Source organism: Larus michahellis, chromosome 24 (genome assembly GCF_964199755.1).
Source record: "Larus michahellis chromosome 24, bLarMic1.1, whole genome shotgun sequence".
Taxonomy (NCBI): domain Eukaryota; kingdom Metazoa; phylum Chordata; class Aves; order Charadriiformes; family Laridae; genus Larus; species Larus michahellis.
The window spans coordinates 1,032,189-1,058,442 of record NC_133919.1 but is presented as its reverse complement, the minus strand read 5'-3'; the positions used below and the strand labels follow the sequence as shown (position 1 = coordinate 1,058,442).

The following is a 26,254-nucleotide window of genomic DNA, read 5'->3' as shown; positions in this document are numbered from 1 at the left end:
GTAACGCTGACCCTCCGCAATATCCGCCCCAGGTACAAGCAAACATCTGGGCTGCTGTCGGCCCTGCCACTGGGCAGCTAATGCATTTCAGGGTTTATTGTGATTTAAAGAAAAAACCCCATCCTTAACCCTGAAATGATCAGATATTTTTGTCCTCTCCCTTGGATCTGGAAAGCCATAAACGTTGCAACAGCAGAAATACAGCCAGTGCAAGCAGAATGTTTATTAACTTGATGAGATGGTATCGGTTTGGCATCAATTTCGTACTGTAATTCAGAACAGCATGCGACGTAAGGACTAAAAGGCAAAGTTATAGATATTTTAAAATCCAAGATGCTTAATCAGCCCTAAGGAAAGCTGACGTTAAGGACGTACGAAGTTGATCTGATCTTAATGTTCAAAACATAATGTTGTTTTTTTCCTTTCCCAGACCCCGGAAATCGATGCTTTGAGGACAGAAAATAGGAAGGTAAAAAATGCAGTGGGTTTCACATTTTTATTTCAAGTAGGCAGTTTGTCGTACGAAATCTTTTTGCGGTTGCTCAGGGAATTGTCACGCACATCAGTTTAGCACCTTTGGTTTCTCTCGTACACAGCGGCTCCTTAAGCCTTGTAAAAAAAATGCCTCGCTTTTTACGATTGCTTACAAAATTAACTCTGTCTCTTGTTTAGTGCCAAGAGTTGAAGCATCTTGGCGGCCCAGGTATGTTATTTTTAACCGCCGAAAGAGCAGCTGGGAGTAGACATAAAGAATGTTCCTCTTTATATGTAAAACCGTTCTATATTTTTTCGGTTACGTACTACAGCGATAGACTTCCTACCTGTAAGTGTTTTATAATGAAAACATTTGTATATTTTTAGGAGTCTGACCAGTGTTATCTCGCTTAAACAAAAATATTTTGCATTCAGAACTATAGGTAGGGTGTGAGGCCCACGGTCTGCAGGTAACTCTAAATGTTAACGTGATCGTGCTTCTATTTTTAAATTCGCAGATAAGAGAACACCAAGGAAACGGGCCAAACGCACCCGATGAGCGACGGGGACCGTTTGCTTTGCCAACGCCTCTCGGAATAACAACAGGAGATAAGGTATTGCATCAGCGCTCTCGAAACTTCGTGTTTTAGCTGAATGGCTTAGAGAAATTATTAAGGGCAGACACAAGCTTTTCAGAGATGCTACGGCGATGCATTTGCCTGCTCGTCGACAGGAATTTTGGGTGCCTTCCAAGGTGTTTTCACAAAACTAGTGGCCACATATGCATCTCTTTTTTTTTCTTTTTTTTTAAAGTGCTTAGGTTTGATATGTAAAATGTTTGCTTTCATTTGTCCTGTTTTGCAAAAAAAAAATATGAAAAACATTGACACCCCACATCAGTATAATTTCATTATCATTTTAATTAACACACTGGACTTCAAGCAGCTCGCAGCAGCTCAGGTTAAATAATCAATTAAACAAAATAGCCTCAACGTGCAATTTCTGGGGAAAACTCCGCGAGACCAGTGGCATTTTAAAGCCGAATTTAAGCGCCGGGCGCGCAGGCAGAGGGCGCCTGCGGAGCGGGGGATGGCGCTGCGGGTCCTCCCCGGCGCCGTAAAGCCCGGCCGGGCAGAACCGCCCGGACTCGGCGGGTCTGGGACCGCACGGCCGAGGCGCAGCGATGCCCCGAAAGCCGCGGCGTTGGCTGGAGCGCGGCGGGGCGGGTGACCCCGGGGCTCGGCCTCGGCACCCCCGGGCGCAGGAGCTGCGGGAGTTCAAAACCGCCCGCCTGAGCCACGGCCTCGCTGCTTTGTGCCCTGTGCCAGCTGTGCCGGCCAAGCCGCTCTTCAGAGAACCACAGGATGGTTTGGGGTGGGAGGGACCATAAAGCTCATCCTGTTCCCCCCCTGCCCTGGGCAGGGACACCTCCCACCAGCCCAGGTTGCCCCAAGCCCCGTCCAACCTGGCCTTGAACCCCTCCAGGGATGGGGCAGCCACAGCTTCTCTGGGCAACCTGGGCCAGGGGTTCACCCCTCTCACAGCCAAGAATTCCTTCCTCACATCTCATCTCAATCTCCCCTCTTCCAGTGGCAAACCCTTCCCCCTCGTCCCATGGCTCCCCTCCCTGCTCCAGAGTCCCTCCCCAGCTTTCCCAGAGCCCCTTGAGGGACTGGAAGGGGCTCCAAGGTCTCCGCGGAGCCTTCTCTTCTCCAGGCTGAACCCCCCCAGCTCTCTCAGCCTGTCCCCACAGCAGAGGGGCTCCAGCCCTCCCAGCATCTCCGTGCCCGGGAGGGGAAACTGAGGCAGGAGATCACAGAATCATAGCTATTTTGGGTTGGAAGGGACTTTCAAAGGCCATCAAGCAGGCAGGCTCAGAAGAACCAAAACCAGCCTGTGAAGGAGACAAGGGAGTCCTGTACACCATTTTCTTTTTCCCATCATTAATATTAGCGCACAGGAACTTCTCCTTTTTCTTGGGCAAAGCACTGTTTCTCACCCATTCCAGCCGCAGGGAAAGAACTGACGTGGATTATGTCCCTATTTAGGAAACTTAAAGATGGCATTTGAGCTTTTGTATTTGTCTGTATCACCTGCTCATACACTTTTGCAAATCCCATCCTTTGAGAACTGTTTTCCCTCCTCTCCTCCCTCTTCCACCACTGGTCCTTCCGCTCCTTACCCCAACGATCACTCAGGTTTTTAAGTTCCTGCATGGACCAGGGGGAGCTCGGTAAATCAGAAGAGCGGGCTTCCAGGTCGAAAGCACAAGAATGTTACCTAGTTTTACTGAAAATTAGGTAACGCTTCTCTTCAAGGAGACGGGCTCTGAGCGACGGCCACACGGGCAGGGCAAGCTCCAGCCCCGCTAATCGCAGGAAGAGCCGCCGCTGGGATTAGCTGCTATTCCCAGAGGGACAGAGCCAAACAGGGGCTGCCCAAAGGAGCCAGTACAGCCTCACTGCCCAGGCACTATTTATAGGAGAATGGATAAATGAGTAAATCCTGCCTTTCACTTCCAATTAAGCAACTCCCCTTTTCCTCACCGAGTCACCTGTTTTCTCTTAAGCGCTTAGATCGCCCGCCGAGGTCACGTTTTAAATTTCATTTCGCCGTTCAGAATACTTTGGGTCTTCTTCCTACCAAGCGGTTGGAGGCCAGGACAATTTGCAGATGTTTAAATAAAAAAAAGATTTGTGTGGTTTAGGTGGTTCGGGATTTCTCTGGAAAAAATACCATTCCAGGCACTTAATGTTATTTCTCAAACTGACTCACAACTTACTTAAGGAGTTGGTGGGGGTACTCACAGCAAAAAGCACTGCTTTATGTGCATAATAATTGCAAACTAAATAAAAAATTGGTGTTTAATTGCAGCCTATTGTGTTCTGGCCTTGTTTGGATTTAAAATGTTTAGTGTCTGGAAAGTACTTATCATTTAATTATTTGTCCGGTTTCCCTGGAAATGCTTTTGTAAGGATGTCAGTGATGATTTTTTTTTTCAACTAAATAAGCCCAGAATGTTGTCTCCTTCTTAAATACATGTTTGTAATTGTCCTTACAGGAACACAAATGCCTTTTTGTGCCTTTGCCATTTTTCTGTAGCGATAAATTTGACTAAACGAGTTACAAATCAAAAGTATAATGCAAGAATTATGTTGTTATTTTTAACATTCATATTCTACTATCCGAAAGGAGTCAAAATTCATGTAATTACTGGAGGGGTGGGGGATATTCTTTAATTACAGGGCTGTTGGCACTCCGAGAGGTGAAGAGAGCTGGAGGTAATATATAGCAGAAGGAATACATGCTAAAGCACTGGTGAAGCAGTGGGTTTATTTAAAAAACCCAAACAATTTGGATGGTGAATTCACATCAAACATGTAAAATAGATACAAAAATACCCCAAGTTCTGGTTTTTTTGTTGTTGAATCCTATTATTACATCAAAAGCTGTAACACTGCATCTTCTATATCATTGTGACTGCCTGTGTTGAGGCATCAGGGACTGATTTTTAGTCAAATTTAGGTAGCAGCAGGCACGTCTGCAAATGAAGTCTAATTTATTAGACTTTCATGCAAGACATTCAACCGCAGAAAAATACACAATCAGCGGTGAATTGTCCTCTGCTGCTGGAGCCTGCTTGTAAATGGCCAAATAAGGGACTGCGTTTTTAATGTCTCTTCAAAATACCTTTGCGGCAGGGAGTTTTTGTTCCCCTCCGCGCAGCGCCCAGGGGCTGGACTGGCACCGGGACCCGCCAGCTCCCGTCCCACGAACGCATCGTGACAATGGGCTGAGGCGAGCACCTGCCCCAAAAGGGCGGACAAACAGCAAATAAATGAACCAGATCATTCCTCCAAAGATAACGTTGATCCCCCAATGCAGATTTTATCTTTAATATGTTCTCTTTATTTGCCTTCTAAACTTAGCTGGATATTTGGAGAGCCGCTTGGAGAGTCATTCTAATACCTTGGCTTCATGTGAATCCAGAAAATTGCGGTCAGATGCTACCTATTTTTAATCTGCTTTTATTTTCCCCTTTCCCCATCTAAGCGCTGCCAGCGCACCACGCTGTCAGCCTCCAGAGCGGCCCTGACCCTCCGCCAGCCCATTTTATCCCTCCCAAAGGGTGCAATGCTCTGCAAACCGCGGGCAAAAGGGAACCGCAACAAAAATCACAATAAAGCCTGCCATTTCCAGAGGTGGAAGGCTCCATCTGAGGGGACAGTCCCCAGCGCTGACTTGCTCCCCGGGTGTCCCCGTCAGGGGTGGCCCTGGAGGCTCCTTAGCTCAGATTCCTCGATTCCCATAACGATCCTTCCACCGGGGCTTTTATCCACCTGCAAAAGGTCCCCGTGGGACGCAGGTGACTCAGTCGTTTTGAGGATGATGTGGCAAAACATTTGCTGGCCGTCGTGCTGGGTTTTGCCCTTATTTATATGTTATCTACATAGAAGTCAGCAGATCTGTACCAATCTACCACTTTTACGAACTACCAGATAACAGACGTGATAAAAACTAACACAAAATAAATATTCCAGGGTACACATAGTTCCAATGACCATTTTATTAATTACTGAGAGTGAAAATGTCCACCTTATTCGTAGGATATTTATCCTTTATTTGCAGATAAGACATTTAAAGCAACCGTATATTTTATTTTGAGGAAATCTTTACAATTTTCCTTTCCCACAGGATGACTTCGGGTGGTGGAAGAGCAGTTTAATGTCAACAGGATTTGTTGCTGGACAAGGTAACATTTGACATTGTTTCTAATTTAAATCTTCCTTAAGAATTTATTCAAATGTATGTTTGTGTAAATAAAAATCTATTTAATCTCACTAATAATTAACCTAGTCCAATTACTATTTTAACAGCGTGATAGCAGGGTCAGATTTTGGTACCTAAGTTGAGTCAATAGGATTGTCCCAGGATTACAAGCGCGGTCTATTTTAAGAGATCAAATTTTATCTTGATTATTTAAAAAGGAGTCGATTTTCCTCTTCTCGTGTCAGGGAGAAAGCAGTCCAAGGCAGTCTGCGTGTCCTGGGACATCCCACGCCACCACGTAACTGGAAATTCCTCCTCTCTGCAGCCTTTGATTCACATCCCATCATATCTTTAAAATGCTTCTACGTCATTCTCAATGTAGGAAAATCCTTTTTCACCATCACGGCTCCAGCAGATCATGGTGCTCTTACCAGATTTGTGTAGCTGCCCCATGAAACAGCGAAAACTGGGGACTGACGTGAGGCGAATTCTTCCTGTCCAAAGAAACTACGGACTTGCGCTTCACATGGGATACTTTCTAAGTGGCTATTTTCTATTTGACCCCTCTGTCAAACCAGTAACGTTACTGGGTCGGGCTGTGCTTCCTTTATTTCTTCCTACTCTAAAACAGAGGTGCGGTTTCAGCCATGACTTGGGTTGTGAGACTCGTGCACAACTGCTCAGCTCATAAATGAAATCCCAGAGATCCAGGTTGAAATTGTAGGCTGGAAACCACCTCAACTCAACCAACACCATGGAACAGCTCCCTGGTTATGTGTTCTTGGTACCAGTTGCAAACCAGGCACGCCACATTAGAAAAATCCAGATGTGCCCCTTGGAGCCAGGTGTCTCAGCCCTTCTGAGGTCAGCCTCTGCTTCCCACTAATGTCATTTGTGCCTGACGAGCCTGTTCAACCCTGATGTACAATATTCCAGTTCCAAAGCTTTCTGCTTGCTGGTGGGAGAGAACCGAACTGCAGATACCGCATCGTCAGGTGTCGAGTCAGAAGAGGAGATCATCCTTCTGTGCATCCCATTACTGGTTCCTGTGCAAAGCTGCGGTGGAAGCCAATGGTGACACGGTGGGGACCGGAGTGGCTGCAGGCACCCGGCCACCCACATCTCCCACCTTTTTGTCAGCTCCCTCATATTGAGCAAACGGAAATGTTTATGTGCGTCTGGAAAACGGGACGTCAGCTCAACGGGACGTTGGCTCAATGCGGCATCAGCTCAACGGGACATCAGCTCAATGGGACGCTGGGTCAACGGGTCATCAGCTCAATGGGACATCAGCTCAATGGGACGTCGGCTCAATGGGACATCGGCTCAATGGGACATCGGCTCAACGGGACATCGGCTCAACGGTCGTCTCCCTGCATACTCCTCAAAAGCAGCAGTCTTTTAACTGAAGAAATTCCGTGAGCGTGTCCCTTGAGTCCTGTTACACCCCATCCATGTGCATTTTGTGGCACCCATGGGCCAAATCAACCCCTGATGCGAGTGAGTCCAGCTCTAGAAACAGGCCAAGAACTGAGCATTTGCTCCTATAAATTAACATCCTCGGTTCAGCAAGAAAATCGTCTTCCTATCATGTCAGTGCAAGGGTAATAACGTTAGTTACAGGAGAGAGGAAAAACAGATCACTGCCAGCAGAAGGGAGCTGAAATTCATGCAAACCTTGAAAAATAGAGTAGTTGCTTGGAAACAATTGTGCCTGTATGTCTCGTGATGTTTTTCTTCCTCTGGTTTTCATTAATATGAAATAGTTTTCTTTACCTATCTCTCTCCTGTGTGCAAGGAAGTTCCCGGCGCTGCCTCTACATCTGCTTTCTGGTGACTTGGGAAAATCATGGCACTTTCCCTGTGCCTCAGCTCTTACACTAAAACAACGCTCGTGCCCGAGACATCTTCAGCCACAGCATTGAGGTCTCCTGAGGAAAAGGGCTACATAAAAAAGAGGCTCTTGGCAAGTCAAACAAGGTTTGGATGCGTTTCCAACTTTGAAGAGTTTCAGGCCTGTGAAGCCAAAAATTAGTTTGTTTTCCTATTAGCTTTGCTTGTCAGCTGCCATTTAACCCTCTGCGTTTCTAATGGAGTGAAAAAAAAGTTATCGCGCCCTGAGCAGGCACGTCTTTTTTCCTACTCAATTATCTCTCATTAGTAAATAGAAGCAACTCCATTTAACTGCCTTGGGAACAATTTCTGCATCTATTGAGCTGGCCTACAGTAAGTCTTGTGGTTTCCTCTTGGCCTTGGAAAATGAGCACACTTCATTATGTGCAATGGTTTACTTCACCTCATTATTTTTTCATAACCTTATTGTGCTTCCCCTTTTAACAGTGACGAGGGGGGGGAAAAAAGCGCATAAACAAGCAAAGGTCCTTTTGGGTCCAGAACTTTATCCACTGTCTTTTGGAAACTGCATCTACGTGTCAATTATGTTGAGTTAATTGGCCACTCCACAAGGTTTTTTGGAAAAAGTCAAGTGAGTTTTAGGGCAAGAAAAGCTCTTTTATCACCCTGCAGGCTGAGGCCTTTAAAAGTCTTCCTCACGATCAGTCCAGAGCTAACCGGTCGAGCCCAAGTTAAGCCGAAAAGACTCTTGTCTCCGATCCCGGCGCTTTCTCACCATATGTTTCTCTTCACTAGTGAAATGATTTCTACACGACACCGGTCGTGGGCTGGCGAGTGCCTCTCATCTCTCCTTCGATGTCTCAGCGATGCTCGCCATCTGCTCCTCTGTCTTTATCCCCCTCTGCTCCAATCCCTGATCCCCTTTATGGCACTCTTCTTACTGATCCTACCGTCTCCCAACAAATCCAGGCGAGTCATTGCACCCACTCCAGACCACGCTTTAATCTTCCTTTGTACCCATGATGTAAAGCGCCGTAACGGTGCTGGCGTGTCATGCTGCGGGTGCTGCAGGGACAACAGGCATTTAACAGCTGCTTTAGCACTCTGGATGTCAGCCCCCTGCTACGTTGGGCATTAATTCTGCTGATGACGGTGCCCGAAGCTTCAGAAGAAAGGGAAAAACTCCACGCTTTGCCCGTTGCGTGAAGCTGTGGGTTGGTTCCTCGTTGCCAGGGGAGAGGGTTGCTGTGTGGAGCAGGCGCGGTTGGGTGACTCGAGCTCTGCAGCCAGCCTGAAAATCAGCTCCTCCGTCGGACACAGTGGGGCTGCACCAGGACTCTGCTGCTCTGGGACGCCGGCCCGTGTCCCCGCGGGGACAAACCCAGTCTGAACCTTGGGTGACGTGTCCTGGGGCACCCAGGGCTTTACAGCAAGTTGAACGAGCGCTGGCTTCTGTGCCACCAAGTCAGGAACCTCATAGAAACATACATTCTATCTCCCTCTCCACCGAAGGGACAGTAATATCCAATACAGTGACTTGGGGCTTTAGTTCATCTCTGGTTTTATGAGTTTTTAATTTGTTTTACAATGTTTTTTTTTAATTCCCAAAGCATTAAAAACCAGCGAGTCCACCCCAGCTGTCACAAAATTAAGCTTAACAGTCCACGGGTGAGCCAAATACATCCCAACAGACCCACAACCCTCTCGGATTTGTTTCTCCTTTGGGGCTTTCCAAAGGAAAGGTCATACCCCGGGGTGTGCCTGCTCCAGCGGAGCCAGATGTGGATTCCCCCTGGGCAGAACCGCTGCTGGCAGCTCTGGCTCTGCCTCTCGCCAGCCCTGCCTCGCCCTCGCATTTTTCCCGTGCCTTGTTCTCCCTCTCACCCCATTTCTGATAACGATCCAGCTAAAATAACCAGATGAAGGCTCCACTCGCCTCACACAAACTGAGGGGAAACGGGGTTTTTCAGCTGAGTTGGTTGATGCCGTCCCTCTTTCCTGGAGCCAGCGCTCTCTTCTTCAACATGCTTCTTTATATTTCCCTTCTTACCTGAAAGCAACTGCCCCACAGCGCCCCCAGGTCCAAACCCACACGTTTCGTTGCCGTACCCCAAACCCAGCTCCCTCACACGGGTCATCCCGCAGTTCCCATCTCCCGTTCACTGCTCGTGTCCCCAGCAGGATAAACCTGCGGCGATGCTCAGGCTTTGCACATCAACAGGAGCAGTCAGCAGTAGACCATCCAGACTTGGAAAAAAATCAGGATTTTCACCTTCTGCTGTTGGCAATTGGGGCTGGATGTCGGGAATCCTTTCTCCTTTACCAGTCTGACCCACTGGGAACGCAAACGAGCCCATTAACCTTCCAAACACGAGGGCTGCCTCCCGCCTTCGTAGGGGACTGGAATAAAACCAGGGGCTGCTGGGAGGGTTAATGCATTTCTGTATGTGAAGTGCTCTGAAACCCTCAGCCGAAAGGTTCCTCGGAAGTGCAAAGCACTATTATTTGTCCAGCATCTGAGAAGCGCCTTGCGCAGGAGCTGCTGCAAGATTTCCAACTAGGAAGTTTTGAGAAAGCTTTCATCTGAATGGGGGAAAAAAATTTAAAATCAAATCCATAAGCAGCCTCTGGAGCTGATGTAGGTGGGGGAAATTCCGCGCAGCTCCATGGAGCCATCCCTGCTTACATCGCGCCAGAATGTGACCCCGAATGACTGATGGCACCACGGCGAGCAGCAAGAATTGAACCATTCAGTCGTGTAAAGAGCTGCGGTGTCGGCCGTCAAAGGTGGCGTTGTGCTTTCCACAGTCTTTCCCGTCGGCTCCCTGCCTAGGTGTTGTGCCGGGGAGGAACGCGGGGAGTTCGGCCTGCTGCTCCTTCCCTGCCGCCTTGGCTTTGAGTCCAGCGAGGAGGCTGGGACCGAGGGCTGCTCCTCTGCCGCGCCGTCTCCTTGCCCGGGATGGAGAATGCTGCAGAAGGCATTTTTAAGACACATTCACCCTGCTCTTACCCAAATTCACTCCGTGACTGGGCTTGCACGCTGCGGGTCAGGGCCACAGGGTGTCCTGGCAGTCCTGGCTCAACTCGTCCTCGGCCTCTTCCTGGGGGGTGATTCCTGCCTCCCCGGTGGTGCCTAATTCGAGGAAATCGGGGCTGTCACCACCATTTCTACTGTGGGAGCACCTCAGGACACTGTCCCTGCATTCTGCCAAGGACCATTCTTGCTCCGAGGGCTGCAGGATGAGGCTGTGGTGATGCACCCCGTCTACTGTCGGTCAGCCCCCAAATGGTTGGAAAAGCCCGTGTAGTTCAGCTGGTTGCCCTGGTCATTGCGTTTGCCCAGTCGTCTCGTTAAACCCAAGCCTGCTGCTTGTTCTCTCCTCCAAAAAGCCCCTTTCCCTTCCTCCTGCGTTTAGCAGACGCCAAGATGCCAAGATGCATTTTAAGAACCATCTTCCACTTCCAAATTTTGCCTATCAGAGCATCCTCTGACGGGAATGTCCGGCATTGCTGGGTGTCTCGCAGGATCCCGGGATGAGGCAGCTTCACCACAGGCTCCGAATCGCAGTGACAGGGTCACAGAGATGGTGAGCTCCCGACGAAATCAAGTCGACGCTTGCCTGGAAAAGGCCCCGGGTGGGTGGGTAAGTGGAGATGTGGCACTTGAGGACGTGGCACGCGGTGCAGCTGATGGGGACCAGCCCCTGGTGACGGCAGGAGAGAGGAGCTGAGCTGCAAACCCCGGCTTCTGTTTGCCCGCGGGCTTTCTGTTCAACACTCCTCACGCGGTTTGGGGTTGCACGGAGAAGTCCCAGCCAGCGGCAGGGTGTTCGGCAGTGGAAAAGCAAGAGAACCTGTTATGGTTTGAGAAACCCACAACAAGTTAGGGTCGTTTAGACAGTTATTCTCTCACCCAATGACCCCTCCCCACCCAGGAAGGAGAATTGGGAAACAACAAGGAAACCTGAGGGTTCAAATATAAACAGATTTAATAGAATAAGACTAAATAATTAACATTAATAACACTAAACAACCAATATTGATGCCGATACCAATATAGACCAGGATTATACTCAGCCCATCCTATCAGCAGGAACCTGGGCACTCCTGGGGGTGCACAGCAAATTGATTCTCGCTGCTCGTAGAAAGCGCCGGAGCTGCCCCTGCAGAAAGGGGAGAGCCGTGCCGAGCTCGGAGCCTTGCGAACGCTCGGCTGAAGGATGCTGAGGGTGTAAAAAAACCGATTGTGCTGAGCTCGTAAAATTGCTAATGCCGACAAAAAGCCAGGCCCAGGGGAGCGCTGGGGAGCTGCGTCGCGGGGGATGGCTGTCACTGTCACTGTCACTGGCGCCGTGGCCTCCACGTGTGTGGTTTTGGACGGAAGGACAGTACCAGCGTTACTGGTGGCAGGTGCAGAGGCCTCGCGTGTTTCCTCAGAGAGAAAGTCACTGACAGAACCCAGCTGTAGAAATGGTTGAAACTAGAACTGGCAGAAAAGAGGCAAGATTTTACTTTTATTTAACAGCGCTCCTGCCTTGCTGACCCCTTGCAATCGCTCCCAGCAGCTGGAAAGAGCCGGCTGATGGAAGCAGCACAGGAGGAGGATGACACGAAGGCTGCCAGCGCAGGCAGCAGGGACCGCGTGCCGGACCATCGCTATCCATCTGGGAAGTCAGGGGCACTCGGAAAGATCTCTCCTTTGAACAAACACTGCAGCGGGGGGCGGGAAAAAGCCTCTGGGGAGGCCGGGACTCCACAGCACAGACCATTCTTTCTTTGCTGGACTTTTCTCTGCCCCTGACATGATAAACAATTCTTTTGTGTGAGATATAAACAACGCGAGGTTGCTGGCGGGGAACAAAGGCTGCGATTCAGCGCCAGGATCAGCTGAACGCTGCGCATGACGGGCCCCGCGCCGGCGGGTTTGCCACCGACCGCCACCAGACGAGCAGCCCCCGGACCCCGGCAGCCGCTGCCACCGCCAGGGCCCTTTCCCCATCTTCCTCCAGGGAAATGTGTTCGTGCAGCCAAAAGGCTGAGTGGGAGATGGACCAGAGCACCAAATACACCCAACCTATGGTTGTCCACCACAGACTTCACAGTATGCCCCGGGCAGAGCTGGCGGCATCACGAGTCACCCCGCGTTGGCCACCGAAACCTCCAGTTTGGCTCTGGGAGGACGCGTCCTCCTGGCTCGGAGCAGTAACGCCAGCGGCACATTTTCCGCGTGCCTCGCCCACGGCGGGGGGAATGCCGAGCACTCGGCCACGCTGTCCTGCCAGGCCCCAGTGCCGGCCGGCCCACTCGGCATTGTCCCCCTGCGTTGCGGGGAGGCTTCTGGCCCGGGGGGTCGCAGTGGGGCCACTCTGCCCTGTGGCATTCCCTGGCTGTGAAGGCAATTCCCAGTGGGAACTGGCCGTGGGGGACCCGGCACCTTCCCCGCCGCCTGCTGGAATTTGGGGGGACAGGCCCCACGCTGGGGTTACTGGCCCCACACAGGCTCCACGAAGGGGTACAAGCCGCACACTGGGGGTTCCCGCCCCATGCAAGAGGTACAAACCTCACACGGGGGGTTCAGGTTCCACACTGGGGTTACAGGCCCCAAGGCGGCCCCACATTTGGGGGTTCAGGCCGCAGGCAGGGGCTAAAGCCCCACACAGGCCCCACACTGGGGTTCAGGCCCCACACTGGGGCTACAGGACCCACGCTGGTGGTTCAGGCCCCACGCTGAGGGTTCAGGCCTCACTGTGAAGGTTTAGACCCCACACAGGGGCTCTGGCCCCGCAGCGGCGGTTACAGGCCCCACACTGGGAGGGTACAGACCCCACAGAGCAGATAAAGCCCCACACCGGGGCTTCAGACCCCGCTCAGGCCCCACAGGGGAGGCTCAGGCCCCACACAAGCCCCACGCAGGGGGTTCAAGCCCCATAGTGGGGGTTCAGGCCTCAGGCAGTCGGCTCAGGCCCCACAGCGGGGGTTCAGGCCCCGCTTAGGCCCCGTGAAGGGGTTCAGGCCGCAGGGTGGGGTTACAGGCCCCCACACTGAGGACTCAGCCCCACGAGGCGGCTCAGGCCCCGCTCGGGCCCCACAGTGGGCGCTGAGGCCCCGCGGCTCGGGCCGGCACCCTCCTGCCGCCCCCAGGGGGCGCTCTCCCCCTCCCCGCCCCCCGCCCCCCCGCGCAGGCGCCGTGGCGCCGCCGGCCGAAGGGGCGTGGCCGCTGGGGCCGCCGCCATTGGCTGGTCCGGGGCGGGGCGGGGCGGGGCCGCCGCGTGCGCCCCCCAAAGCGTTCCGGGCGGGAACGGGGGCGGAACGGCGGAACGGGCGGCGGCGGCCCCGCTCCCCCCCCCGGACACCCCCCGCCCCCCCGGGAGCGCGGCCTCGGCCGGCCCCGCACCGCCATGGAGCCGCGCACAGGTAACGGCGGCCCGCGATCCCGCGGGAAAGTTTCCAGCGGCGGCCGGGCCTCGGGGCGGCGGCGGCCTCGGGGCTCCCGGGGCGGCGGCGGGTCACGGTGCCGCCTCAGGGTCTCCCGGTTGGGCCGCGGGGGTTGGGGGGGGGGGTGTCCCGATGCAGGCCCGGGGGGGTGCCCGGCTCCCCCCGCCGCCGGTCCTCCTCGCCCTGGTGCGGTGATGGGCCCTCGGGCAGCGGCTCCGCCGCCCCTGGGGGGTCGATGGTTCTGGCGCCGGTGTGAGGGACCTATCGGGGCTCGGGGCCCGGCGGGGGGGGGGAGACGAGCCCCGCTCGCACCGGGAGCAAGCGGGACGGCGGCTGCGGGTGGCCCGGTCCGTCCCCGGGCGTGGGGGGGTTTGTTAAGAAACGTTCTTGCTCCCGGTGAATTTTTTGGCCCAAATAACTGCGATCTGGGGACTTTCCCTCCGGTGCGGCCCAGGCAGCCTGGGAGCCCGGACGGTGCCCGGCCCCGTGGTTGGTGCCGACTGGAGCGAACTTGGCTGCCCCGGAGAAAACCCGTCGCCTTTTCCCCGTCGAACGGGGCCGGGTGTCGGCGTGGGGATCCGGGCGCCGCCGGCGGGGCCGCGCTCGGCAGCGTGGAAACAGCTCCCGGAGTTGGGCTCGGCCCTTGTCTCGGGAGGAAAGGGAGTTTCTCGTCCGGCTAATTACAGGTTGCCGCCGCCGCCGACTCCGTACGTTCCTGAGTGGGCGCGGAGGCGGCGGTGACTCACCGGCCCCAGCATCCCCGACAATCCCCTGCTTAAGGGAAACGTCTTCGCAGCAACGCCGCGGTGCGGGAGCCGCTTACGCGAGGAGCGCGGTAACGGGACGGATCCTCCCAGGCGACGGCTCCCGGTGACACTGGGGAGAGCACGGCTTGGCCCCGCCACTTACCCATCTGTAAAATGGGCTAACACCGAGCTGTGTGCGTGATGATCAGTTACACGATGCGTTTGCCGGTGGCGATGCACTTGCAGGGGGGATGATTTTCAACTTTGAATTGCAGGGCTAATAAAGACGTTATTGTCGGTTTAAATGGCGTAGCCGCAAAGGCTGAATTTGACGGCTGGAATTCTCCACCTTGGATTGCTGACGACCTCAGATTTCTTCCTCCTGACCCTGCTGCATGTCAGGAGTCCTTGGTGAGGGCCAATGGCCGTCGCACTCTGGGGTTTGGGTTCACTTTCTGTCGCATCTTGCATGGAGCTCGGCTCTTCCCGACCCTCTTCCATACGATGTAAAGAGCGTGCAAACTCCTGGTGCCACAGAGGAGCCGGCTGCTCGCTCAGGCTTTAGAGCCTCGTGGTGATTTTTTTTCATTGGCACTTCATAGTGTCTTAAAGTATTAAAAAAAAAAAAAGCTTTGCAGTGCTGATTGCAAGACTTGAATACTTGAATTAACAGTTTCAGTAGAACAAAAGCTGCTGTTTAAAGCTGGTGTAAAAGGAAAATGACGAGTTGGTGCGGTGGCTTGTAGCGTAGTGGGGACTGCAGGTGCCGAGCTCCTTTCTGCTGATGACAAGTCATCACCCTGGTGTGGCTGGGAAAACAGCCCTTACCCAGGAAATACAGGGGATGTTCCCAATGGAAAATGCATTGGCAAAGCTGCTGTGCGGCGGCTGGAGCGGCATGTGTCTGCGCTGTGTCAGTTTTTGGGGGGAAAACGTGATATTTAGCCACTTGACTGTAAGCTCGTAGAGGGGAGGCAGCGCAGCAGCTCCCGACTTTTCTGTCTGGCGTGTGTGGCAGGGATGTCTGTTGGGATGCTCAGAAGGACCTGTGGTGTTTCTAGTGCCTTAATTTCTGTTGGTTTGCTTTTCTTTTGCGAATTTACTGCGTTCCTGAGGAGTCTGTGCTGCCGGACGCCGTGCGGGTGTGACTCTGCTCAGTGCTGGGAGGGATGCTCTCATGCCTCGGCCCCGATGGCCCTCTGATTAAACTCTAAACTCCTCTCTTCAAATGACAGAAAAACAGATTTTCCCCGGCAGGAAGAGGGCTGGGTGACGGTACTATGGGGAGAAATGGTGATTAATTGGGTGGCAGGATCTGCTGTGGTGCTGATTGCGAGCATCCCCCCGGGAGAGCAGCGGGCACCGGGCTCTTGCAAAACCAGGGTTTGCGCTGGAAATAGCAGCAGCCGGGTTTAAGCAGGTGAACGTGTCTCCAACTGAATTTCCTTGCAGGCAGCCGCGGAGAAAATGGTGTTTATTTTCAGTGTGTGCCTCGGAGTTGGCTAAAATGGGAAGAGAGCCGGGTCGTTGTATAATTACTGTAATTCTTGTGAGCATAACCCTGCTCCGCATCGGGGTTTAAAGCCGTCGTGTTGCCTTCGGGACTGTTTTGAAACAGAAAGTTGGGGTTTGTAATTTATTCCTCGAAAGAGGAATTGATAAATAAGAGGGGTCATTCTGTGGGCAGAGCCTTTCGGACTTAACGGAGCTGCTGCGTTTGTGTTGGAGACTTTTCTAGCTTTTCTAGGGCTTAGAGGCTTCATTCCTGGGCGGCTGCTGGTGTGTTCCTCAGCCCAAGTTTTAGAATAATCTGGGTGTTGAAATTAGCAGGGCTGTATTTAGAGCAAAGGGAAGCAGGTGGTTGTAGCTCTGGAAAATAGGCTAAAGTTTTCATTTAAAAGCAGCTGAGCATAGGAAAACGGTCATGTTTTTATAAACTTTCGCTGTGGCTTTTGCCTAACGGCTGCTTTGCTCGTGCTCCGACTCTTGAGCAACAGGGTGTTTTTAAAAATGCCGTTTTGCTGCTGGAAAACCTCCAGCCGCAGCCACGGGACATCTCAGCGCTGCCTGTACCGCGCACGAGATGCTGCAACCTCAGCGCTGCGTCCAGCCCATCGCATCCATGTACAAATATTCCTTTTTTTCTTTTTTTTTTTTTTGCATCCGCAGTGCCCTTTCCTTGGGCTGGAGCAGCTCATGGTACCTTCCTTTTCACCCGGAATCGCTATTTTGGTAACGGTGGGTTTGATGATGATCCGCCACTTCGACTTTTTGCCCTCTCTGAAGCGAGCGCTGCCCGGTCCGTACCCCACCTCGTGTGGCACCTCGTCGGAGCTTAGCGACTGTAATGAAGGTTTTGGGTCAGGTCAGGTTCAGCGCGGCATCGTTAATTAATCCCGCTCGGTTTGGTCTGCTTCTGGCCTGCGTTAGGTAACCTGCCAGCGTCGGATCAGGGGTGCGGGATGGGACGTGGTCGTGGGCAGGAGGAGAAAGCGAGGAACCCCCCCTCCCCTCCCTCCAGGACCTTCAGATGGTGCTGGTTTGGAGCTGAGCCGCGTGAGCAGCTTCGTTTGCTGGTGGCGAGTCCCTTCAGGCTCGTTAAGGAGAGAGCCGGGCTCGGGCAGCTCAGGTGCGGGGCTGGGATGGCACCGGGAACCTCCGGCTGCCCGCAGGTCCATGGGAGAGCGAGCCGGCCGCGTTTGCCTCCACGTTAGCCATAAGCGCTGCTAATTGCAGGCTTTTGGGTGGGTTTTTTTGGTTTAGGAGATCGATAGGTTTCACTGGTGGAAGGGTCCTTCTGGTGGAGCTCCGTCCCTCAAAGCAGGACAGGCACTGACGGTGGGGAGCGAAAAGCTGCTGGCAGGAGTCGGGCTCTCCAGGATTGTGGCACCTCCCGCCCCTGCTCTCATCTGGGGGCACTCGGGGGCTTGGGGGGTCCAGCTTGGAGGTTCCCCCCGCATCCGCCAGCCTGGGGTGTGCCCGGCCAAGGTCACACGCTGACTCGGCTTCTGGGCCCCGAGCCCTGGCGCGGGTCCCTGCCCTCGTCAGACGGTCACGCGGCGGAGCTGGGGGAGAGACAACATAGTTTTACACTCCGAAAATATTCCTGGAAATACCTTTTCAAAGCTGTCAAAGGCTGCCTACACTACAGGAGTTCCTGATCATGTTTAATGCTTACTTTTGCCACTAGCCCTCAAAAATATACTTTTTTTTTTTACTTTTCTTTTCTGAAGTACATGATCTCGGCATGATTGAAATCTTAACAGAATAAGAAAATTAAAGCCCCTGAAAATTACGATCCCGGAACCACTAGTCCATCTTCCCTGTTCTGCGGATTGTCTTTGTTTCTGGTGAAATGTTTATTTAGTTAAGTGTGTTTGATGGTTATTTTTTTCCCCCCATTATGCCCTGGAAGGCACCAGTGGCGAAGCTGAGGGACACTTAATTATTTTACCTCGCTTCCTTTTTATTTCTGCCCTTGGACTCTCTTCATTTGCCCGACGGAGGTGGGGTGGGGAGCAGTCCGCAGGAATTGCCGTGGAGGACCAGGATGCTCTGTGCCTCCCCAAAACTTGGCAAGTTAATGTGGTGTTGTATTATGCAGCGGAGAGGGTGTGGGGAGCGAGGAAGCCGCGAGTCGCTTCAGTTCTGTGTATTATTTTTTTCTGACTTTACTCTTGTTCTAGATGGACCAACCGTTTTAATTTTGGTCCGTTCCTGTTACGAAGGTTCTGCAGACTCACATAGAGATTAACCAAACCCGGCTTTTCTCCACGCCCGTCGTTTCGCCGCCTGGAAGGAGGAAGCTCCGAAGGGGCCGTAGGTGGAGGCATCCCTGGGATGCGCGGCTTTTCCCTCTCTCTTTCTCTGGGCGCGGTGACCGAGCAAGAAATACTGTTTGTGTAAGGATCAGGCTTATTATAGTTCGGGGCGAGGTGTGACTCACGGCTCGGCGTAATCTCCCCGCTGTGTTGCTCCATCGGAATCATCGCCCTGGTGCCAGCTGGGGGGGGGAAGAGCAGGTTGATAAATCGCTGATAATCCTGGGCAGAAGCAGTGGAGAAGCCTCCAGGTAACGTAATAAAACCCTGTGTGTCATCCGTGGGCGGGGAGCCGGCAAAACGTGGTGTCGGGCTGTGTTCCTGGTGTCTTTAAAGCCACTGATGGCAGGAATTTATTGTGTCGATTGAGAGGCAGAGGCCACCCAAAGACCCCCGGCGTGGCCTGGTCCTGTCCTGCCTGGTCCACCCTTTCCTCATCGCGCTCCTCATCAGCAAACGAACCCCGGCTCAAAGCAACCCTCCTGGGCTGCTGCTGCCTTTCCCGATGTTGACTTACAACTGGAGTTTAACAACCAGAGAGGTTGCACGTGTGCTTTTGACGCCAGCATTTTCCTTGGGCTGAAACCGTAGAGTTTCCTGCTACAGCTGTGGTTGCTGTGTCCCGCTGTGTGGGGCGCGGGAGCCCCGGGCTGAAGGGGGACACCTGCCTCTGGCCTTGGTTTTAGTTACTCCTGGATCAAAACGTGTTTAAAGCAGCTCCGAGAGCCGGGTCTGGTGCTGGTGGCCTGGGCTTGGCCGCTGGGACGGCAGGGATTGTCAGCACATCTCTTGCCAGGCAGCTTTTTTTGAGACAGATTACAAAAAATACCCACCCAACTTTCATTTCTTTTTTTTTTTTTTCCTATTCAACCTGCTTTTGTGCCAGAACTGAAGATTTCACGCTACGTTGCTGGTTTTGATAAGATTGGCTTTCAGAAAGCAGGGCCGTCTGCTGCAGGAGGATGAAGGCTCTGAAATACTTGGCCTCCAGGAGGCTCTTAGCAGGGCGTTGGGCGCACAGTTGTAAATTCACGTTTTCTGTGCTTTCCTCCCATATTTGCACAAGAGTGATAAAGCAGCTGGTGGGGTGCGGTGCCGAGCATGGGAAGTGTTTTTGGAAGCGGAGCTCAGTACGTCACCATAAGGTGACCAGGAACCAGGAGGGTTAGTTGGGTGTGAGGCTTCTTTTTTTTTTTTTTTTTTTTTTTTTTTTTTTTTTTTTTTTTTTGGCAAAAAAGCTTTTTCTCGCAGGGGAGTCGTCGTTCGCTGATGCTGGTGGCTGGCTCCTTCTGGAGGACCGTGCTCTGCAAGTATTCGTATGCCAGCGTGTTTGGGCACGACAGCGACACGGGGTGAAGCATTTCCAGCAGCGATGAACTCAGCCGTCCTTTCTGGAGAGGACTATAAGGAAAAAAAAACAAAACACCCAAACCCCCAATGAATCAGCCCGAAACCATTTGCTGGCAGTTCTGCAAAACACCTCCGGGTCCAGCCGGGCACCATGTTGGGTCCCTTCCAAAATCCCAGGAACTCGTGAGGATTTAAGCAACACCCCGTGGCTTTTTTGTCTTTAGAAACATCTCAAGGTGGAGAGTAATTTGTTAATAACCTTTTAGCTTTGTTTTGAGCCTGTGCTATTCAAGCCCAACACGGCCAGGAAGGTGTTACGCCTTGAATTCCCTTGTTTGTTCTTTTAAAAATAAAAATTTAGGGGAGAAGAGCAGTTGGAACTGGATTAATACACTGAATGTGGCCTTCAGAGGTATGATCGACTAATTCTGTCGGATTTAAATTCAGGCTTCTTTAGCAGCTCGTCTGCGCAGAGGAGCGGGACGCCCTTGCTGCTCGCTTCGTGCGAGCTGGGGTGGAAGTTGAGTTTTTGGTAAGTTTGACCAAAAGGTTGAGGCTTTGCCCCGGACGGCGGCCGTGGGTGTTTAAATTGCGTTAATTAGCTGCCCGAGTCACTCTCGCCCTGCGACCAGTGACTTCTTGCAGAGGCTGGGGGGCTCCGGGAGCTGGTTTTTGGGGCAGAAGGAGCTCCCGTCGCGATGCAGCTGGGGGGTCTGCCCGGGGCGTGGGCGCTGAGCAGTCACTGCCTTGTAAAAACTCCTGACGGACTGTGGAGGAACGAGGGCAGGCAGCCGTAAATCCACACCTCGCCGCCTGACCCGGCCCCGTCGTAAATCGCTTTGGTAAGCTTTGATAGCCGGAGCGGAGGCGGCTCCGCGTGGGGGGGATTGGTCCTGTAGCTGGCGGTCGGTCACATAAGAACCCGGTCCTGCGCATAACGAGCTTTTTATTTATTGGATTTGAGCGTTGTGCTCTTTTTGCAGGTGAACGTTTAAAATACCGTCTTGGATCTTTGCCTCTGACCACGAGGCGATGGCACTTTATGTCTTTCTGGGTTTTTTCCCCCAGGATGATTTACAGAGTGGCTGGTGATGGGAGGTGGAAACTCATCTTTTCGTCGCCTGGCCCCCGTCTGCCTCTGAAATGAGCCTCCCAATCCTTCCAGTGTCTCATAAGGGCGAGGCTTAATTAAGCCTTTCATAGCATTTTACAAACATTAGCTAACTAAATATTGTGACGTCCCTATGGGGTAGGTGTTTTGTCGCTGATCCGAATAAAGCCGTTTCTTCAGAGAGCGGCATCGGGAGGGAGATGCTTGGGAAATGAGGTCGGTGAGGGCAACGCGTGCCCGGTGGGAGTAAAAATACATGGATTTCCAGAGGTTTGAGACCACTGACATTATCCCGCAGTGCATCCGATGGAGATGTGAGCCGATGGCATAAAGAGGCCCCTGGAGATCGGAGAATCCCTGAAAATGAGCAGCTTTTAGGAGAGCTGAAGATGCTGCTGGTGGCCCGATGAAGCCGCCTCTGGAGCTCGTATTTAAAACATGTGCGTTCCCAAAGGAAAAGGAGAAGAAACTGGGGTGAATGTGGGATTCCACGTGGAGCGGCACTGAGCTTTGACCTGATTTCTTATCTCTATGGAGCTTGGCCAGAGATTGCGGGCATCTGAAAGGTGCTGGGACAAGGGAAACCCTCTGGAACACCGATTTTTATCCAGACAGTGATATGGCAAATTCTTGGGGAAAAGTAAAGCTGAGAGCACGCCAAAACGTCTGGGAAGCCGTGGTCTCTGACAAGATCCATCAGCAGAAGGGTTAATAAACTCTTATGGTTTCAAAATATTGGGTCGGAAGTGGTGGGGCTGCAAGTCCGCTGTGAGCGTAATGCTCTGCAGCCTCCAGTGGACGAGGGCTGTGGTGGGACGGAGAAGCCTCAGCCGTGATGTTCCAGCCCTGGAACCGGAGCAGACGTGACCCACGGGAGAGGAGAGAAGGGGTACGGGAGGTAACGAGCCGTGGGAGACGGAGGGGAGCGACCTGGAAAGGCAGAACTGAGCTGCCGTGCAAAGAAAATGAGGATTCAGCGAGGACGTGAAGCCCCAAAACCCCACGTTCTGCAGCCACCAAACCAGCGCATCCATCAAGCTGTTTATTTTTTTTCCCCCCATATTTCAAGGTAGAGCGGAATGGGATGGGGAAGGAATAAATGCGCTGTGTCCCTTGGTCTCCCGTTGGTCTGCAGGGAGATGGCCAGAATATCCCTCGGCAACCCGGAGCAGTGGCTGGGTACGCGTTTTACAGCACTCCCCCCCAAAACGTGCTGCCAAAGAGTTTTCCTGATGGGGCGCAGATAACACTGCACCATTGTCCGCTCCCAGTGTACAATCCACAATTATTATTACAAAAAAAATTCCGATTGTATTATTCCAATAAAAACTGCTTTTCCTCTGGATTTGGCTGCGGAGGAGGCACTCTGCTCCCCCGGCTCTCTGCTCTGCTCCTCTACCTAAAATTTTGGGAAACCTTATTGACAAGAGGCCACACCAAGACATAAATCCTCTCGAGGCACAATATCAATAGTACGTTTTGCAATTAAAGGTGTTTTGATGTTATTTGGGGTGGGGTTCGGTTGTGTTTTGGTGTTGTGTGTGTTTGGTTGTTTTTTTTCTTCCTGGAAGTTTTGCAAACCTCAGCGTGGGAATCATGACAGGTTTCCGGGAGCAATTACTTGCCCCTTTTTTTTTTTTTTTTGCTCTTAGATAAAATATTGAATATAAACTGCTGGGGTATATACGCCAGGATATATCGCGGGTCTGTCGCCTTTGGGGCTGCTCGCAGTAGCCGATGGCTGCGTCCCAAAAAGCCGTCTATAAAGTTTACCCCGCAGCGCCTGTGGTTGTGATTTTGGGCTGCGGGTGCGGCGTCGGTGCCAAAAGCGGCAAGAAAGTCACGTTTCTTGCCAAAAAAAAAAAAAGGCGATGGGCAAGTGCTGCCGGGGCCTTATCACAGCAGGAGGCGGCGGCCGCGTGTTCCTGCTGCTGTTTTAACTTGGATTTGGGAACGAAGCCTCGCCGGGAGCTCCTGCTCCACGCGGACGCCTTTCCCCCTCTCAAATCAAGATTCTTCATTAGCCAAAGAGCTTGGAGGTGCGTTTTCTTGACTCCTTTTTGTACCTGGAAAATGCAATTAAGGAAAACGCGTTGGTTTTCCAACACCTTCCATTAGTGGCTACTGCTGGGGGGGGGCGGAATTAAATGAGAAAAGCTTCAAGGGACGTGCAAGATGTAGAAATGTTGGGGGAAATTAAAGGAGTTTTGGGATAGCGGCATCTTCGGAAGCACGTTTTGCTAGTGCTTCTGGGTGCTTCCCTCCCATAGCCAGGCAGTGCACAGGGAATCGTTCTAATTAAAGCCTCTGCAAATTAAGGCAATTTGGTTTTGGCTTTTCGTTAGCAGGAAGAGGGAAATGTGGAGGTTGCCCTTTTTGCGTGATGGCAGGACTCAAAATTCAGCTGTTAATTTGCACACAAAAGCAGCAAAAGCTTGGGGTGCAGAGAGCATTACGCTTGGATTTTTTGCACTGGAATAGCTTAAAATGTAAGTATTTTAAAAGTAGCGTTTCCTTCTAAAGTACCGATTATGGAGTGTTTCTTAGATACCTTAAAAAAAAAAAAAAAAAAAAAAGGACTGTATGATAATGGAAAAACCCCACGACGTGGGACACGATCAATGGCTTCCTTCAGTATTTGGGATTTGCGTCAAAGCTGTAGAGTAAAAATCTGATGACCTGCTTTGCTAAACAGGCAAATTCGTCCCAAAAAATCTAAAATATGAAAGGTGAGGCGTTTTGCATTGGGGCTGCTCCTCCGGTATTTTCAGGTGACTTATTTGCTTAGTCCTCTTGCCCTTTTTGTTGCCCGTTCCGATTAAATATCGGAGGAAAACCGGTACCTGGAGGGGTTTGGGGTGAAGTTTGTGTGATGGCCGTGCTGGATGGAGGGGAGGCTGGGTTCTTCGGGAAGCTTAAATCGCAGCTATGCACCGTTTAATTTGCTTAAGTCCTGCAAATAACTGTTGGAGATCGTAGAAACAACTGGGTTTTAGCTCTAAGTACACTTTCTCTAGCACGTTTCTAGTTGCGGTGTAAAGGGGAAGGTGACTTAGGGATTATATCCAGCATTGGAAGTGGTCGTGGTAGCACCATACCTGCCCACTCTGTATACAGACGTATATTTATTTTTTTATGTGTATATATATATTTAGGGGGGGTATTTGGGTGTGCTCGATGCCTGTAGCCCTCGCTGGATGCTGTATTTGTGGTCACCGATGCCCTTGTGCCGGGATTTCCTCCCCGTAAGGGCTGGAGGGAAGAGGAGAGCGCTTTTCCCTTGCGCGGCAAAGGAAATAAGAGAGGAGAAGGCCGTTCCTTCGGGGGAGCCCCGGCGATAAATCCCTCGGGGCACCCGGAATTTCCCATCTGTGTTTTGGCTGACGTTTTCGAGCGCGCGGGAGTTTGCTGGGTAACTGCAAATGCCATGAGTTAGCGGGTGTGGGTTGTGCTGCTGCTCTTTTCCTCCCAAAAAGCCACGCTTTGCCGCATACGCTTATTTTTTTTTTAATTTTTTTTTTTTTTAACCACCAGAAGAAAGTTATCCTTTATTGCAGCAAGTTTTTCATTTAGAAACTCTTTCGCTGTTTCTATCGCCAATGGCTAGAGGATACAAACATCTGGCTTCTAATTAGGGATGTTCCCTACATCGTTAATGGGACAAGAGCAAGAGCCGCCTGCCAAATTTTCCCCGTCTGAATGCCCTTGGATTTAGGATTGCCTTCAGCCGACAATAGCCCCGAGATTGCTCCGGCGATAAAAGAATATTAAGTAGTTTTTCTGTGTGCGTGAAGTTAATAAGTGTACGATTAGCGAGCGTGGAAGATAACGAGAACGGTTAACCAACAAAGCCAGGAAATTCCAGATTAAAGCGTGGATGGTTGACTTGCAGCTCTTGGGGAGTTTTGCCCATCTTTAGGAATAATCCTGAAAGGAGACTTTTTTTTTTTTAAGGCACTGTGGAGTTTTGCCCATCTTTAGGTATAATCCTGAAAAGAGACTTTTCCCCCCCTTTTTTTTTTTTTTTTTTTTTTTTTTTTTAAAAAAAAAAGCAGCAGGAAAACAAAGAGGTTTGTTCATTTTCCATAAAATACTGAAATTCCCTCCCAGGGCCCCAACACCTCCCTCACCCAGCCTCACACATTTTCTTCCCCCTCTTCTTCACGTGCCAAATTTTCAGCTTGGGATGAATTTCTCTCCAGCAGTTTCTCTTCCTCGATGGCCGAATTTTTATCATAACCCTTTAACTGCAAAAAGATGACAATAATAACCCTCCGCGGCGGCGTTTGGCGGGTCCGAGCTGCGGCGGGTGCTGCCACGCTCCCTCTCTGCCCCGAGGAATGCAGAAAGTCAGGATTTTGGAGAGCACACACCTCGCAGTCTCAGAACCTGTGAAAATTTCAGATTTACGTCATTCGCGCCTGGCCGGGCTGGTTTTGCTCCTTCTGGGAAGAAGATCCAAACTGGGGCATTTGTATTTTCTGCAACAAGAGGAATTAGCTTTTTCTTTTTTTTTTTTTCTGCAAGAAGAGGAATTGGATTTATTTTTTTTTTTTTTTTCCTTCTTTACCTGAAAGGGGCTTTTTGTTTTGTTTTGCAGAGGCAACATCTAATTCCAGTGGGTTTAGTCTTGCTTTTATTCCCCGTGTGCTGGGACGCCGAGCTCTCTGCGAATGTATAAGAGAAACTTTCTGCTCTCTTGCCGCTACCAAATAAACTCGTTTGTTCTCCTGGCTACTTGTCCGCGATTTCAGAAAGAAAAGCTCCACCACATTTGAAATTAGAAGTGTTATGGATTTTTTGCCCTTAATTTGCCTTGGTGTGCCTGTTGTTAGCGGAGTTGCGCGGGGAGAAAGCAGCAGAATTTGTATTTTTTTTTTTTTTTCCTCCCAGTTATCAATGAGTTCAACACAAATACGATGAGTTTTAAGGGGGGGGGAGGGGGGTGTTGGTTTTTTTTCCCCCCCTCGGCACCTGCCATTGGATATTTCCCGGCTGGCTCGCAGGCTGCCCGGCCGGGCTAATTATTTGCTGGGGAGTAACGCGAGCCGCCGTGTTGTCTCCTTTCCTAGATTGATGCCCAGGCGCAGATCCGAGCCCAGCCGCCGGTGGGGATCCGGGAGCCCGCGGCCTCGGCTATGGACATCGTCCTCTCCGACTTTGTTCGCTCAACGGGGGCAGAGCCGGGACTGGCCAGAGACCTGCTGGAAGGTAAAGAAAATGGGGAATAAAAGAAGGGAAGAGGCAGAGGCGGCGGGTGGGAAAAAGGCTGGTGGCTGGGGAGTGCGGTGCCCGAGATACTAAACTCGTGCCGCGGTGGAATTCTGCCTCGGTTTCTCATTACGCCTCCGTCGGATAATGAATTTCAAATGTCAGGAAGGAGAAGGCATCATCCGGGAGCACCGTTTCCCTCCCTTTGTCTGTGGTTCTCGCCACAAGCAGCAAAACTTCAGGATATTTTATTTCTTGATAGCAGCGGCGCCTTCCGAAGGGCTGAAGGGCCGGCGCTGGGGGAGCTGCTGTGTTTGCAAAGCACGAGGGTGGTAATTATATAGGCAAAACGCTGCTCTTACTGGTATACCTTGTTCTGCGTGCAAAGGTGGTTTGATTATTCCGATATAAATCGTGTTTTCTTGGTGTCGGTGGCCACTCCTGGCAGAGCATCCCCTCGGAGCCCCATCTCGCCCGGCGCG

General features: G+C 51.8%; 1 protein-coding gene across 13 annotated transcripts in view; it reads left to right on the top strand.

Moving 5' to 3' along the window:
• The first annotated feature begins 13,391 nt into the window (after positions 1–13,391).
• Positions 13,392–26,254, top strand: part of OTUD7B (OTU deubiquitinase 7B) — a 32,593-nt gene continuing 19,730 nt past the window's right edge. The window contains exons 1-6 of one of the 13 annotated variants that reach the window (XM_074566863.1): positions 13,401–13,512; positions 14,330–14,473; positions 14,555–14,690; positions 16,449–16,517; positions 17,966–18,351; positions 19,352–25,772. In XM_074566863.1, coding sequence (XP_074422964.1) covers positions 25,700–25,772 — 73 coding nt within the window. In that variant the 5' untranslated portion in view covers positions 13,401–13,512; positions 14,330–14,473; positions 14,555–14,690; ... (1 more) ...; positions 17,966–18,351; positions 19,352–25,699. Of the gene's footprint in view, positions 13,513–14,329; positions 14,474–14,554; positions 14,691–16,448; positions 18,352–19,338; positions 25,773–26,254 lie in introns of all 13 variants that reach the window. The other 12 variants (XM_074566862.1, XM_074566861.1, XM_074566860.1 and 9 more) reach the window with 12 other exon arrangements.